Below are 13,669 nucleotides of genomic sequence, written 5' to 3' on the forward strand. Positions count from 1 at the left end.
TAGTTGTTTTTTCAGTTATACACATGTATGCATCATTTAAAAAAAATAAAAAAAAATCGATACGTATGCCAGAGCACATATGCAGAAGTTATAGTAATTCTCTCAAACTGAAACCAAGTTATTAACAACACCAGAGAATATTGTGTTAAATGTTACACCAGACAATGCTGAATTTCCCGGGAAATTTCCAGTCCGCCAAAATATATATTATTGAAACTCCCGCCACCATGTACTTGTGTGACGTAGACACTGACGCTACCTGACAATCGAAGATGAACCAATGAGAGCCTGGGAAATAACAAAATGACACAAGAAGGACAAATCAGACCTTAGCTGCGGGAAGTCCAGCTGATTGGGGGAGGAGTTGTGGAGACATTTGGCGCAAGTTTTGTTTCATAGTCAGTCAGACAGACTAGAGCGCGCCAGAGACATTACACGAAATCCATCTAGACGACTAGCCCGAATACTACTTAATCAAGAACTGAAATAAGGTAACACTACTTTCAATGCATGTTTAAAACGTGGAAACTTGTAGCATTTACGTTGGATTTGACGAGATAATTTAGATTTTTTTTGTCAGAATTTGGGGGGAGATATATTGCGAGCGAGTTTCCGTAGCATACTGGGGGGATTATTATCAGTCAAGTTTAACTAGCTAGTCAGATACAAAAAACAGTTTGTCGAAAAAAGCAATAAATATATGTCCTGTTTTCTTTGATTGTGGTATTTTACGCCATTTCAGTGTCAAAAATATTTGTGCTGTTGGCGCCACAAATGAGGACACGTATTGTTGTCGCCATTGAGTCTTCAGATACAGTAGTTACTGAGAATTCACACCATTCTGATGGCCCCGGAAATGGCCTAATTGTTTGTTGCATAGCCAGTATACAGTCGAACATTCGGGCTAACCTTTTGTAATGTCGATTTACAACAATGCAGCAACGGCACAAAGACGTATACGAAGACAGCACACGCTTGTAAATCGAGGGAGTCATGCTTAGCAGTTATAGTATTTTCCACCCAAGTTAATGTTATAACTACTTCGATCAGGGTAGGCCTGATCGCTAGGATGGATGGTATTGTAACGTCATTTACTATTAAGCGCTTCTGTACCTCTTCTGTATTCACTCATTTCAATTCACTCTTGAACATAAGACAATTGTTTTTCTTGCTGTCTATCTATTCATGGTTGTTGTCACAATGGCTGACCTTTATCTCTTCCCCCCCCCCTCAGTCTTTTGAAACCGGTCTGGACGCTAAGTGCTCACCGCGATGCCCAGTACACGTTCCCAGGCTCAGCCCATCCTCCAGTTCCCCAGATGCAAGTCCTCTAGGGTTGACTCAAAAAGCACCCCCTCCAAGAGCACATCCCAGCTGAAGGAGACCCAGTCCCTCTGCTCCGTGGAGGCTTCTAAACCGCAGTCCCTTCCAGAGAGGGTCCAGCTAACGCCACTCTCACACGGGCCCGTGGTCCTCAAAGGCATAACTCTGTGCCCAAGGCTGACCCCAAGAATACCCCTCAGCCCTCGCAAACGCACAGGTATGGGATTGTTATTATACAGAACTTTGAAAGTCTTTCACTGTCTCAAACTTTAGTCCGTTTGTGATAAAAAAAAAAAAAATGTTTATACATATTCTGTTCAAGGTCTAAGCCGATAAACCACCATGCTCAAAATTAAGGAATAATTTCAACTCTTGACACAAACGTGACGTGCTATTAAAGATAGACATCTTGTTTCTAACCTAACCATCCGTCTTCTGTGTGTTTCTCAGGAGATGAAAATGGCTGTAACCTCAGTGTCAACCTACTGGGCACTCCTCCTAAACAGACCCGCCTTAACCTGTCCTCCCCCCGCAAGCTGGGCTTGGATGAGAACTCCCCTGTTAGATCCCCGAGGAGACTACTGACCCCCCTCTCCCGCCCCAGGGCCTCCCCCAGCAGACTGCATGAGACCCCCAGTGGGAGCCCATCATGTCCCCGATCAGAGAAGACCCCCAGGGTCCGCCTCTTTGCGGAAAGTAAGACATGTCTCTCACGGTCTCTTCCTCTTCTTCCTTCTCTCCTCCCTCACTTCTCTTCCTCGTATCTTTTTCTCCTCCCTCACGTTCTCTTCCTCGTACCTTTTTCTCCTCCCTCACGTTCTCTTCCTCGTACCCCTTTCTCCTCCTCACGTCCTCCTCGTACCCCTTTCTTCTCCTCCCTACGTTCTTTCCATCGCTACCTTTTCTCGCTCCCTCCAGTCTCTCCTCGTACCCTTTTCTCTCTCCCTCACGTTCTCTTCCTCGTACCCCTTTCTCCTCCCTCACGTTCTCTTCCTCTTCTTCCTTTTCTCCTCCCTCACGTTCTCTTCCTCGTACCTTTTTCTCCTCCCTCATGTTCTCTTCCTCGTACCTTTTTCTCATGTGCAAATGAAAAGCGTTAAACTCCAAAGAGAAATGTGTGCCTTTATTTGATTTGCTCATTATTCTAAATGTTCACGTCATATAGACTTAAGGCAGACTATTAACCAATTCTCCGGTCCCTCTCCAGAGTCCAAGTTCCATAGTGTGAAGCAGGCCCTCCACACGGCCGTCCCAGAGCGCCTGCTATCCCGGGAGGCTGAGAGGTCCTCCATCCGCTCCTTCCTGGAGGACAAGGCCCTGAAGGCCCGCCCGGCCAGCCTCTACATCTCTGGAGCCCCCGGCACCGGCAAGACGGCTTGCCTCAACTGTGTGTTGCAGGAGATGAAGGTTAGCGCCACTGTTCGCGTTAGCCTCCGCTTTGTTAATGATGGGTTAATTGTTAGCGTTAGCCTAGCATTGGATCTGTTGCCTTGACAGGATTCCAACATTCATTGGCCTAGTGATGTATCTTGAGTGGATCCCAATACTCTAATATGACCGTGCACCTCTACCATAAGGTGCAGAATCACTTAATTCCACCCCTTGTGTACAGCCCTGAACCCTGTGTAAATGTAACCCCATTGATTTCTGTTACATGAATTTAACTATTTCCTCTCTTGATCCAGGATGAGCTGAAGGAGATTCAGACAGTGGTGATCAACTGTATGGCTCTACGTAGCTCCCACGCCATCTTCCCCTTGCTGGCAGAGAAGCTGGGGGCCTCCGGGAGCCACACCGACACCAAGCTGCAGAGACTGCTGACCAGCACAGGGCCCACTGTGTGAGTATCTATAACCCTGAACTAAAACTTAAATCACGTTTGCAAAGAGAAGAAAATTGCTTTTCACTCTGAAGTTTTCTTTGTCCAACTACTCTGAATTTACACCCTAAAAAACAACAACACATATTTGAGAGGATTTACATTTTGCTGACCGATAAGTTTTGTCTATTAACCTTCTTTCTCCTTCTCTCCCCAGTCTTCTAGTCCTGGATGAAATGGACCAGTTGGATAGCAAGGCCCAAGACGTTCTCTACACCATCTTTGAGTGGCCCTACCTGCCCAAGTCCCGCCTCTGTCTCATCGGTAAGAACCCCCGAATATACCGTGTAAAACAATATACGCCGTCTCTGGTATACACGTTTCATTGGCCGTTACAATTTCTAGTTAATATCTAAGAATTCATCTTTAGATTTCACCCTAAAACTTCATACACACGTCTACGACCCATTTCTAGATTTAAATTCCATCCATTCAACTCTCATAGCCATTTCCTAATATGGGCTGTCCTTAGTCTTCCTGTATGCAGGCAGGTGTAATGACGGTGTCGTGTCATTCTAGGTATCGCCAACGCTCTGGACCTGACGGACAGGATCCTCCCCAGGCTGCAGGCCCTGCCTCGCTGTCGCCCCCAGCTGTTACACTTCCCTCCCTACAGCCGCCAGGAGCTCGCCGCCATCGTACAGGACAGACTCACACGGGTGTCCGGAGAAGGGTTAATAGACGCATCGGCCGTGCAGTTTTGTGCCAGGAAGGTGTCTGCTGTATCGGGAGACGCACGCAAAGCTCTGGATATCTGCCGGTAAGGGAATGAAATGACTAAATATCTTAAATACACTGCAGTAATACTAAATATCATGTTGGTTGCAATGCTGACTTAGGACACCTTTGGATTGGCCACGAAAATAAATGTAAGATCAAATATGAGCAACCGAAAAAATTTGCGTTTACTGCGGCTAGTTCTAGGTGGTCTTGGAAAGTTGGTATGGGAAGGGAGATACCTAGTCAGTTGTGTAACTGAATGCATTCAACTGAAATGTCTTCCGCATTTAACCCCTCTGAATCAGAGCGGTGCGGAGGGCTGCCTTAATTCGCCGTCTGGGGGACAGTGGGTCAACTGGTGGAAGTTTTGTTTGAGAACAGAAAGTAGCATGACGCCGGTTCCTCTGTGTTACAGGAGAGCTGTAGAGCTCGTGGAATCTGACGACAGAAAGAAGGCAGCAGAAACTACAGAGTCTCGTGTGAGCGTGCCCCAGGTGGCCAGAGTGCTGTCGGAGGTGTACGGGGACCGCATGTCCTCCTCAGAGGGAGAGAGCTTCCCCCTCCAGCAGAAACTCCTGGTCTGCTGTCTGCTACTGCTCACCCGCAACGGCAAGAACAAAGAGTTCCCACTGGGCAAGGTGAGAGACGGGCACTGCATTTGTGTGAACACGATACTACCACCCAAGTTTGTAAATTGAGAGCGAACATTTAGCTTTTTTTGCTTTTAATCATTTTCTAATACACCTTGATGTAGAGTGTACAAAACATTAAGAACACCTGCTCTTTCCATGACTGACCAGGTGAAAGCTATGATTCCTTATTGCCAAATCTAACTTCCACTTGCTAAATCCACTTCAAATAGTGTTAATGACAGATGAAATCATTTTTTGGCCTTACACAGTCCATGTCTCAATTGTGTATGTGTGCCATTCAGAGGGTGAATGGGCAAGACAAAATATKAAGTGCCTTTGAACGGGGTATAGTCGCAGGTGCCAGGTGCACCGGTTTGTCAAGAACTGCAATGCTGCTGGGTTTTTCACGCTCAACTGTTTCCCGTGTGTATCAAGAAGGGTCCACCACCCAAAGGAGTGGGATGCATTGGAGTCAACATCCCTGTGGAACGCTTTCGACACCTTGTGGAGTCCATGCCCTAACGAATTGAGGCTGTTCCGAGGGCAGGGGGGGTTGCAACACAATATTAGGAAGGTGTTCCTAATGTTTTGTACACTCAGTGTACATTTAGCATAGAAGTCTAGGTAGCTAGTCAGAATGAAATGTAAAATACAGTTACAGATGTTTTCTCTTGCACTGATCTGGTTACCACAAAGTCATTGAGTTGCTGAAGGCCAGTCTTTCTCAAGTCTGACTCTCTTCTCTATCCCTCAGCTCCATGAGGTGTACAGCCGTATATGTGCCAAGAGACAGGTGGGCAGCGTGGGCCAGGGCGAGTGCCTCTCCCTCTGCAGTCTGCTGGAGAGCCGGGGCATCTTTGCCCTGAAAAAAGCCAAGGAGGCTCGCCTCACCAAGGTTTCTCTGAAGATTGAGGAGAGGGATGTGGAGAMTGCTCTGAAGGATCGCACCCTGCTGGGCAGCATCCTGACCGCTGGCCTACCATGACCTCTCACCCCAATGATGATATCAACTGACCCAGATTTATATTTATTTGTGACTTTTTTTTGTGGGTTTTGTTTTTTGATTCCCTTTTTTTTTCTGGTCGGGCGATGCATATCCAACTGACTTCCTTTTTCAGAACAATGGGAAATGCAGCRATTTGTTAAATTTTTATTAACAGATGATGAACATGGACTGGAAACATTTCAAATGGTCAGCCGACCAGCTGCTTTTTAACTTGAGTTTAAAATGCTCATTTATTTTTGGGGGTGAAAACCTTATGTACATTTATGTTGTAATAAATGAATGTACAAACTTTTTAAACAGTTGTCGCTCTTATTTTAATTCAGCAAGAGGCCTACTATTTTTGTTGAACATGGTGCATCAAAAAAGAAACTCAGAAATAAACACAATGGTTTTGTAAACTGTAGGCATACCCATCAAAATACTGAGGAAATATAGCCGTAGTCCTTTTTCCTTAGTCAAAATAAATTAAAGGCCTGCCTGCTACTAATGAGCTATCTGTGAAATATGCAGTCCACAAAAACACAAGTGAAAGTCATATCTCAGCCAGCAAAGCCATTTACAACCAAACAGCCGGAGGAAGAAAACAAGGAAGGTAAGTCCTTCATGAACTAATTACACTACCCACATTATTTGTACAGTGCACTTTCAATTGTTTAAGCCGAGGAGTTGCAATTTGGAAATGGTATCAACACAAAGATCAAGTCATCCATATTGTGAGTATTTATGTACAGTTGAAGTCGGAAGTTTACATACACCTTAGCCAAATGCATTTAAACTCAGTTTTTCATAATTCCTGACATTTTAATCCAAGTAAAAATTCCCCTGTTTTAGGTCAGTTAGGATCACCACTTTATTTTAAGAATGTGAAATGTCAGAATAATAGTATAATTATTTATTTAAACTTTGATTTCTTTCATCACATTCCCAGTGGGTCAGAAGTTTGTACACACTCAATATTTGGTAGCATAGCCTGTAAATTGTTTAACTTGGGTCAAATGTTTTGGGTAGCCTTCCACAAGCTTCCCACAATAAGTTGGGTGAATTTTGGCCCATTCCTCCTGACAGAGCTGGTGTAACTGAGTCAGGTTTGTAGGCCTCCTTGCTCGCTCACGCATTTTCAGTTCTGCCCACACATTTTCTATAGGATTGAGGTCTTTTTCCTCCAAACATAATGGTGGTCATTACGGCCAAACAGTTCTATTTTTGTTTCATCAGACCAGAGGACATTTCTCCAAAAAGTACGATCTTTGTCCCCATGTGCAGTTGCAAACCATAGTCTGGCTTTTTTATGGCGGTTTTGGAGCAGTGGCTTCTTACTTGCTGAACGGCCTTTCAGGTTATGTCGATATAGGACTCGTTTTACTGTGGATATAGATACTTTTGTACCTGTTTCCTCCAGCATCTTCACAAGGTCCTTTGCTGTTGTTCTGGGATTGATTTGCACTTTTCGCACCAAAGTATGTTCATCTCTAGGAGACAGAACGTGTCTCCTTCCTGAGTGGTATGACTGGTGCGTGGTCCCATAGTGTTTATACTTGCGTACTATTGTTTGTATAGATGAACGTGGTACCTTTAGTCATTTGGAAATTGCTCCCAAGGATGAACCAGACTTGTGGTGGTCTACAATTATTTTTCTGAGGTCTTGGCCGATTTCTTTTGATTTTCCCATGATGTCAAGCAAAGAGGCACTGAGTTTGAAGGTAGGCCTTGAAATACATCCACAGGTACATGTCAATTAGCCTATCAGAAGCTTCTAAAGCCATGACATTTACTGGAATTTTACAAGCTGTTTAAAGGCACAGTCAATTTAGTGTATGTAAACTTCTGACCCACTGGGATTGTGATAGTGTATTAAAAGTGAAATAATCTGTATAATTTTTTTTTAAACAATTACTTGTGTCATGCACATGGTAGGTGTCCTAACCGACTTGATAAAACTCTAGTTTGTTAACAAGAAATTTGTGGAGTGGTTGAAAAACGAGTTTTAATGACTCCCACCTAAGTGTATGTAAACTTCCCACCTAAGTGTATGTAAACTTCCGACTTAAGATGCCTACTATTAACGGTATAAAGGGTGTTTTATTTCTTCTAGATTCACACTTCAGCATGGGTACCTCAAGACAGCCAAAGCCTATAGCCTGCAAAATGCAATGTCCTGTAACAGATAAATGGTTACTGGTAGGTTTCTGTCAGCACCAAATATAGCCTAAATGCTTGTGTTCATGACCACCTGATCTGGATAGCGATACATTTTTTACTTTATCCCATATGGCAGTCAAATGAAATACTGAACTACATGGGTATTTATGAAGATGGTAAACATTGATAAATCACCAAACTGCGGAAAGTTGTCATGCGAAGTTAGCGGCGATATCCTGTAACGTGTTCCACACAGTTTGTGTGACGGGACGGAAATTCAATTTTAACATGGGTGAAAACTACCAACCGCCCGCTTGCAAACACTGGAAGAACAACTCAACTATAATGTAGTGCAGCTTTTATGATTCTCAGTTTTCATAAGCAATGCCATATGATAAACACTGACTGTATTAGCTTGGATAGTTACACTACTGACATTCATTTGAACGTGATGTATTATATAGTAAACCAAGTTGTGAGCTGCCGCAATGTTGTTTTCCAAATGAAGGAGTGGGCCTTTAATTGTCATCACAATTCTGTTCTCTCTACACAGTATGAGCACACTGCCTCGAAAAGGAGTGTCTCTTCGGGAGAGAGTGGAGGGGGGCAGAGCCTCAAAAAAATGGCGATCTGACGGAATTGACACTTACAACACTTTCCAGCTTCATTGTATGTATGGGACTGACACAGATTCCTAACAGCATATCTATCACACATTTTGATCATTGTAGAGCTCAGAAGTGATATTACATCGTAAGGCAGAAGTAGCCTGGGTACCAATCTGTTTGTACCATCATGTCACTCCTTGGCATGCAAGGAATGGCTTGATGGCACAAACAGATTGGAACCCAGGATAAGGCAGAAGATATTATAGACTGAAGATCTGTCTCTGTGTTTTAGCCAAATCCAACAGGAGAGACGTCTGACCTGTACCCAGCTGTCTGATCATGCAAACATACATGTCTGTTGATCCTCCGTTCAACTTCAGGACAGAAAGTATATCTACTGATCAACAGCTTGTCTGGTTGTTGTTCTCTTGTTCTGCTCATTTGTTTCTAATCAAATAATATTTTTGAAGCAAACAGTAAATCACCAACTTCCTGTAGTTTTATGAGTTACATTGTATGTGCTTCTTTACAGGGCCCAGCATCAGAGACCATACACAGCTGTTTGTCCAAGAACAGGGAAGATGATTATCAATAAGGTAGCACTTGTGATGCGTGTTATGTCATGTGTGCAGAGACAAGCAAGAGAGATCAGAGTCAGACATTCCCTGTGGCCGGTCTACGGCAGAGGTGAGCTGGCTCATGTCTTACAGTTAAAAGTGAATGGATAGTTGTTTGATATCTTTGTGACCTTTAACCTCTGACTACTGTATGTAGTATTTAAGACTCAAGGACCCACCAGGAAATACAAGTTGTGAAATGATTACAGCATTAAACGTTCAGATAATATGTAAAGAACAAACATTATTTAAGACCTGTTTTTGCCTATTCCAGTTGGTTGAAGACCAAGTCATCACATTTGTAAAGAGTGAATTAAAGAAGTTCAAGAAGATTCTGAGTCCAAATCACCCAGAATGCTCTGACAGTCAGGGGAAGGGTGGTGGTGTACGGTGAAGATGAGAACCAGGAGAGCAGTGCCAGAGAGGGGGCTCTGAAGATCACACTGCACATCCTGAGGAACATGAACCAGAACGAGCTCGCCTATACACTGGAGAACAGTAAGATCTTTAATGTTCAATTTTAATATGCCCACAAACAGTTGGATTGATGTACAAAAATACGTATTGAACGTCCTATGCCTTTATTAGTATGCTTCAAAGTACATTTGTCCTTGTCATTTTCAGATCGTTTAGGTGAGCTTGCGGTGTGTCAACCTAAACTCAAATTCAACTTWAAAAAAAAAAAGGACGTTTGAATGTGTGTTTGAAGGAATGGCTACACATCTCAGATCTACACGGAGCTCTACATTCAGAGGGTGGAAGTGGAGAGGTCAATAGTGAACATGAGGCGAGACAGAATCCAGGAGATCAGCAACACAAGAGACACTGTTCAAAATGCAACGACATCTTTGAACCCTTACCTGAGCAAGACAAACCAACAGAACTGTCCTGACAAAGGGAGTTGCTGGCATTGGCAGAACAGTCTCTGGCAGAAGTTCATTCTGGACTGGGCTGAAGGAAAAGCCATTCAAGATATCCAGTTGATATTTTCGAGAGTGGAATTTGATGAGGGGGGGGACACAGCTTGCTTGACCTTCTCAAGCACCTTTTTTATGGAAATAAAAGAGTCCTCAATCTCAGACTTCAACAAGTACTGTTTGTCTTTGGTGGTCTGGATGAGTGTCGACTTCCAGAACAACGAGACCTGGTGTGATGTTACAAAGTCAACCTCAGTGGACTTGCTGCTGACAAACCTCATTCAGGGGAATCTGCTTCCCTCTGCTCACATCTGGATCACCTCCCGACCAGCAGCTGCTAGTCGCATCCCTCCAGAGTGTGTTGACCAGGTGACAGAGATGAGGCTTCAATGACCCACAGAAGGAGTACTCCAGGAAGAAAAATCAGTGACAAGAGCCTAGCCAGAAAAAACATTACACACCTGAAGTCTTCAAGAAGCCTCGACATCATGTGCCACATACCAGTCTTCAGTTGGATTTCAGCTACAGCTCTGGAGGCTGTTGCGTGAAACCGAGTCAAGAGATGCCGAAGACCCTGACTCAAATGTATTCACACTTCCTGAACTGTAACATATGGCTCAAAAAACAGAAATATCCAAAGAGACCAGATCATGCTGAGACATATTCACAAATGGAAAAAGACAAAGATGATTTGGAAACTGGCCTTTGAACAACTGGAAAAAGGGGCAATCTGATCTCCTATGAAGATGACCTGGAAGAATGTGGCATTGATGTTAGAAGCGTCAGTGTACTCAGGAGTGTGCACTCAGCTCTTCAGAGAGGCGTGTGAGTTGTTCCAGGAGAAGGTGTACTGCTTTGTGCGTTTCAGCATCCAGGAGTTTCTTGCCGCTGTCTGTGTTTGACATTCTCGTTGTCGAATGTCAATCTCATGGTTGAACAGGAAACAAGCAGAAACCTAACATCTGAAGAGACACCTGCAACCATCGTCCACAAGAAAGCAGTGGACAAGGCCTTGCAGTGTAAGAATGGACACCTGGACCTGTTCTTCCGCTTCCTCCTTGGCCTCTCACTGGAATTCAACCAGACTCTCTTACGGTCCCTACTAGCAAAGATTAGAAGCAGGTCACAGAACAATGAGGAAACAGTCAAGTACATCAAGGAGAAGCATCAATCTGTTCCACTGTCTGAATGACCATTCTCTAGCGGAGGAGATCCAAACCTACCTTAGCTCAGGAAGTCTTTCCGAGGCCAAACTCACCTGCCCAGTGGTCTGCTTTGGCATTCGTGTTGCTGACATCAGAAGAGCTGGATATGATTGACCTAAGGAAGTACTGCAAATCAGAAGTTCTTTTGAGGCTGTTGCCTATGATCACAGCCTCCAGAACAGCTCTGTGAGTACCTGGTGTTTTTAAAATCTCTCCATTAGATATGATGCTATAAGGACATTTCCAATAAAAACAAAAGGTACACTTTTATTGCGTGGAGTGTCCCACCTCACCTTCCAATGCATTAAAAACCTACTGGGAAATATTTTTGTTGATCATGTACGTAATTCCTCTTCAGACTGAAAGGATGTAACCTCACGGAATGATGCTGTGAGACGCTGGCCTCAGCTCTCAGCTCAAACTCCTCATACCTGAGAGARCTGGATCTGAGTGACAATGACTTGCAGAATTCAGGAGTGAAGTTGCTCTCTGCTGGACTGGAGAGTCCAAACTGCAAATTGGAGACACTCCGGGTTAGTAAATTCAGTTTGGCGTTATTAAAGTGAACTAACTCACATTTTAAGCATCAAATGGTTTGTTACTATCTTTTCACTCAACGTGGATCGAGACGGACCTCCTTGAATAGGTTTTAAGAAGGAGACAGTGTGGACCATGATGCAGAACACTGGATAAAATCTGGCGTAAGAAAATGTTGATTTCTCTCTTGAATGCTGCACACACACGATTCAGTGAGAATATTTAAATGTTTTTGTTGGATAGAAATAAGATTAAATGACAGTAATTAAAAATACTAATAAATCGTGTCCTTTGGTCTCTCCATTAGATGCTTGTGAGCGATCGGCTGTATCCTGATCACGCAGGGCTGTTGGCAGGTGTTGTGTAAAGAGGGTCTGAACAGGCGCAGTTATTGAGAGGAAATGGGAGTGACATACAGAGACAAATCGGCAGGAGTGGAGAGGTTGGGGACTGTTGGCTGGGACGTAATGACAAGTCCTGGAGTTTGCGATGCTTTGACAAGTTACATCGCCTTCCATAATGCTAGGAGTATTGCTTTCCCTGCTACCTCGTCTTATTTGAACAGAGTAGGAGTGTATCTGGACTGGCTGGCACTCCGTCCTTCTACAGTGTCTCCTCTGGTACACTGACCCATCTGCGTACATTTTACTCCACATTTTCTGACCCTCTTTACCCAGGGTTTGGAATGACAGTGTGCCTGTGTCAGGTAGAGCAGCCTCCAATTTGAAACTCAGGCCAGAATTCCATCATTGCAGGTAGTTGATTTTTGCATTGCGGTTTTAGAAGCAGAATCGATACAGAAATCAGTAGTCCCGTACTACCTGGTTTTAGCTTAAGCTCTGGTAGGATGTTATTTGACAGTTACCATCCTTTCTATATTTATCTTGATAATTCCTTTGGTCGTCATTGCAGTCTCACACAGATTTTAATCTGTAACACACAAATTAAATAGCATTCCTCTTTCTGCTCTGCTTCACCTACAGCAAATAAAATATTTGGTTTTGTTAAATTTAGGAGTTAAGCGTCCTGAGACCATTTTAATAATGTTTATCTGGAATACAATTCTTAAATGACACCTGTAATTTAAGAAATCATTTAGGGTACATGTTGTAGGCTAATGGAGTATTATAAAATCACATGCTATAGCCAGGTCTGCTGAACTTGTTGCATGGGCTCCGGTTTCTCCGCAGACCACTAGATGGAGCCACAAACCATTTTATGTAGTGAACATTCCTCAAGACAATGTGACTGTTTTAGGCTGAGAGACTACTGAAAATGTTCTCTCTAGATAGTAATGCAAGTAACTACTACCGTCCCACGAAGAGTGGCGGTTCTGACTCCAGCAGCACTAGCTATGCATCATCATTGGATAAAGAGTACTTTCCCTAAATTTGGGTAGGAAAGATATGCTGTACAGAGCAACAAAATAAACCGTATGGCATTGCCCCAGAAATACAGTATTTCCCAGAGAGTAAAATCAAAATCAATACCCAGTCTGCCTGTACATTAATATATTCTTTATTTTCTTAAACAAAATTGAAGTAAAAACCTTTATGTAGAAAGACAAATTTCCCTGTCAGTAGCGTTCCACCTAAGGTTCTTGATTTAGGGCCTCCAGTAGACTCCCCCTATTGGGTTCTCTTCTACTGTGAGAGTCAATGTAAGAATATTACACCACTGAGTCAGTATTAGCTCATGAATTAACTCATGCAGACTTTCGAGAAACACAGTTGGAAAAATGTTAACAGCAAATAGTGTTGAAAGAAAGCAGGTGAGCTGTACAATACACATCGTTGTCCAGTCACCTCTGGCAGTGTTTTCAACTAGTATTGAAATAAAACAAAATAAAAAGGAAGCTACATGATTATCGTCACAAAATAAAATCTCTTTGGCATCGATTACCCACCGAAAAGCGCAACAACAACCTTAAAACGTCCGACTAAAAACCGGTGCATCATCAATATTATTCTTAGAAAACAGAAGGTAAGCCCTGTTAGAATCTGAGTCCCACAGTCAGTGATAATTGCATATACTACATCGAGATGAGCAGAGACAGATTGACATCACTCCATTTGAAGATTCTGTG

The 13,669-nt window shown here is 43.4% G+C and overlaps 1 protein-coding gene and 1 non-coding gene across 2 annotated transcripts; both read left to right on the top strand.

Moving 5' to 3' along the window:
• Window positions 1-375: 375 nt before the first annotated feature.
• Window positions 376-5,858, top strand: cdc6 (cell division cycle 6 homolog (S. cerevisiae)). Its single transcript, XM_024014035.3, has 9 exons — window positions 376-491; window positions 1,235-1,540; window positions 1,774-2,019; window positions 2,531-2,730; window positions 3,009-3,163; window positions 3,360-3,466; window positions 3,722-3,962; window positions 4,338-4,560; window positions 5,309-5,858. The coding sequence occupies exons 2-9, from the start codon at window positions 1,273-1,275 to the stop codon at window positions 5,537-5,539; spliced, it is 1,671 nt and encodes a 556-aa protein (XP_023869803.1). The 5' UTR covers window positions 376-491; window positions 1,235-1,272; the 3' UTR covers window positions 5,540-5,858.
• On the top strand, window positions 4,025-4,092 carry LOC111982493 (small nucleolar RNA SNORD58). Its single transcript, XR_002879767.1, has one exon. It is a non-coding gene; the product is annotated as a small nucleolar RNA SNORD58 (small nucleolar RNA).
• Window positions 5,859-13,669: the final 7,811 nt, after the last annotated feature.

The sequence above is a fragment of the Salvelinus sp. IW2-2015 genome, linkage group LG21, assembly GCF_002910315.2.
Source record: "Salvelinus sp. IW2-2015 linkage group LG21, ASM291031v2, whole genome shotgun sequence".
In the NCBI taxonomy this organism is placed as follows: domain Eukaryota; kingdom Metazoa; phylum Chordata; class Actinopteri; order Salmoniformes; family Salmonidae; genus Salvelinus; species Salvelinus sp. IW2-2015.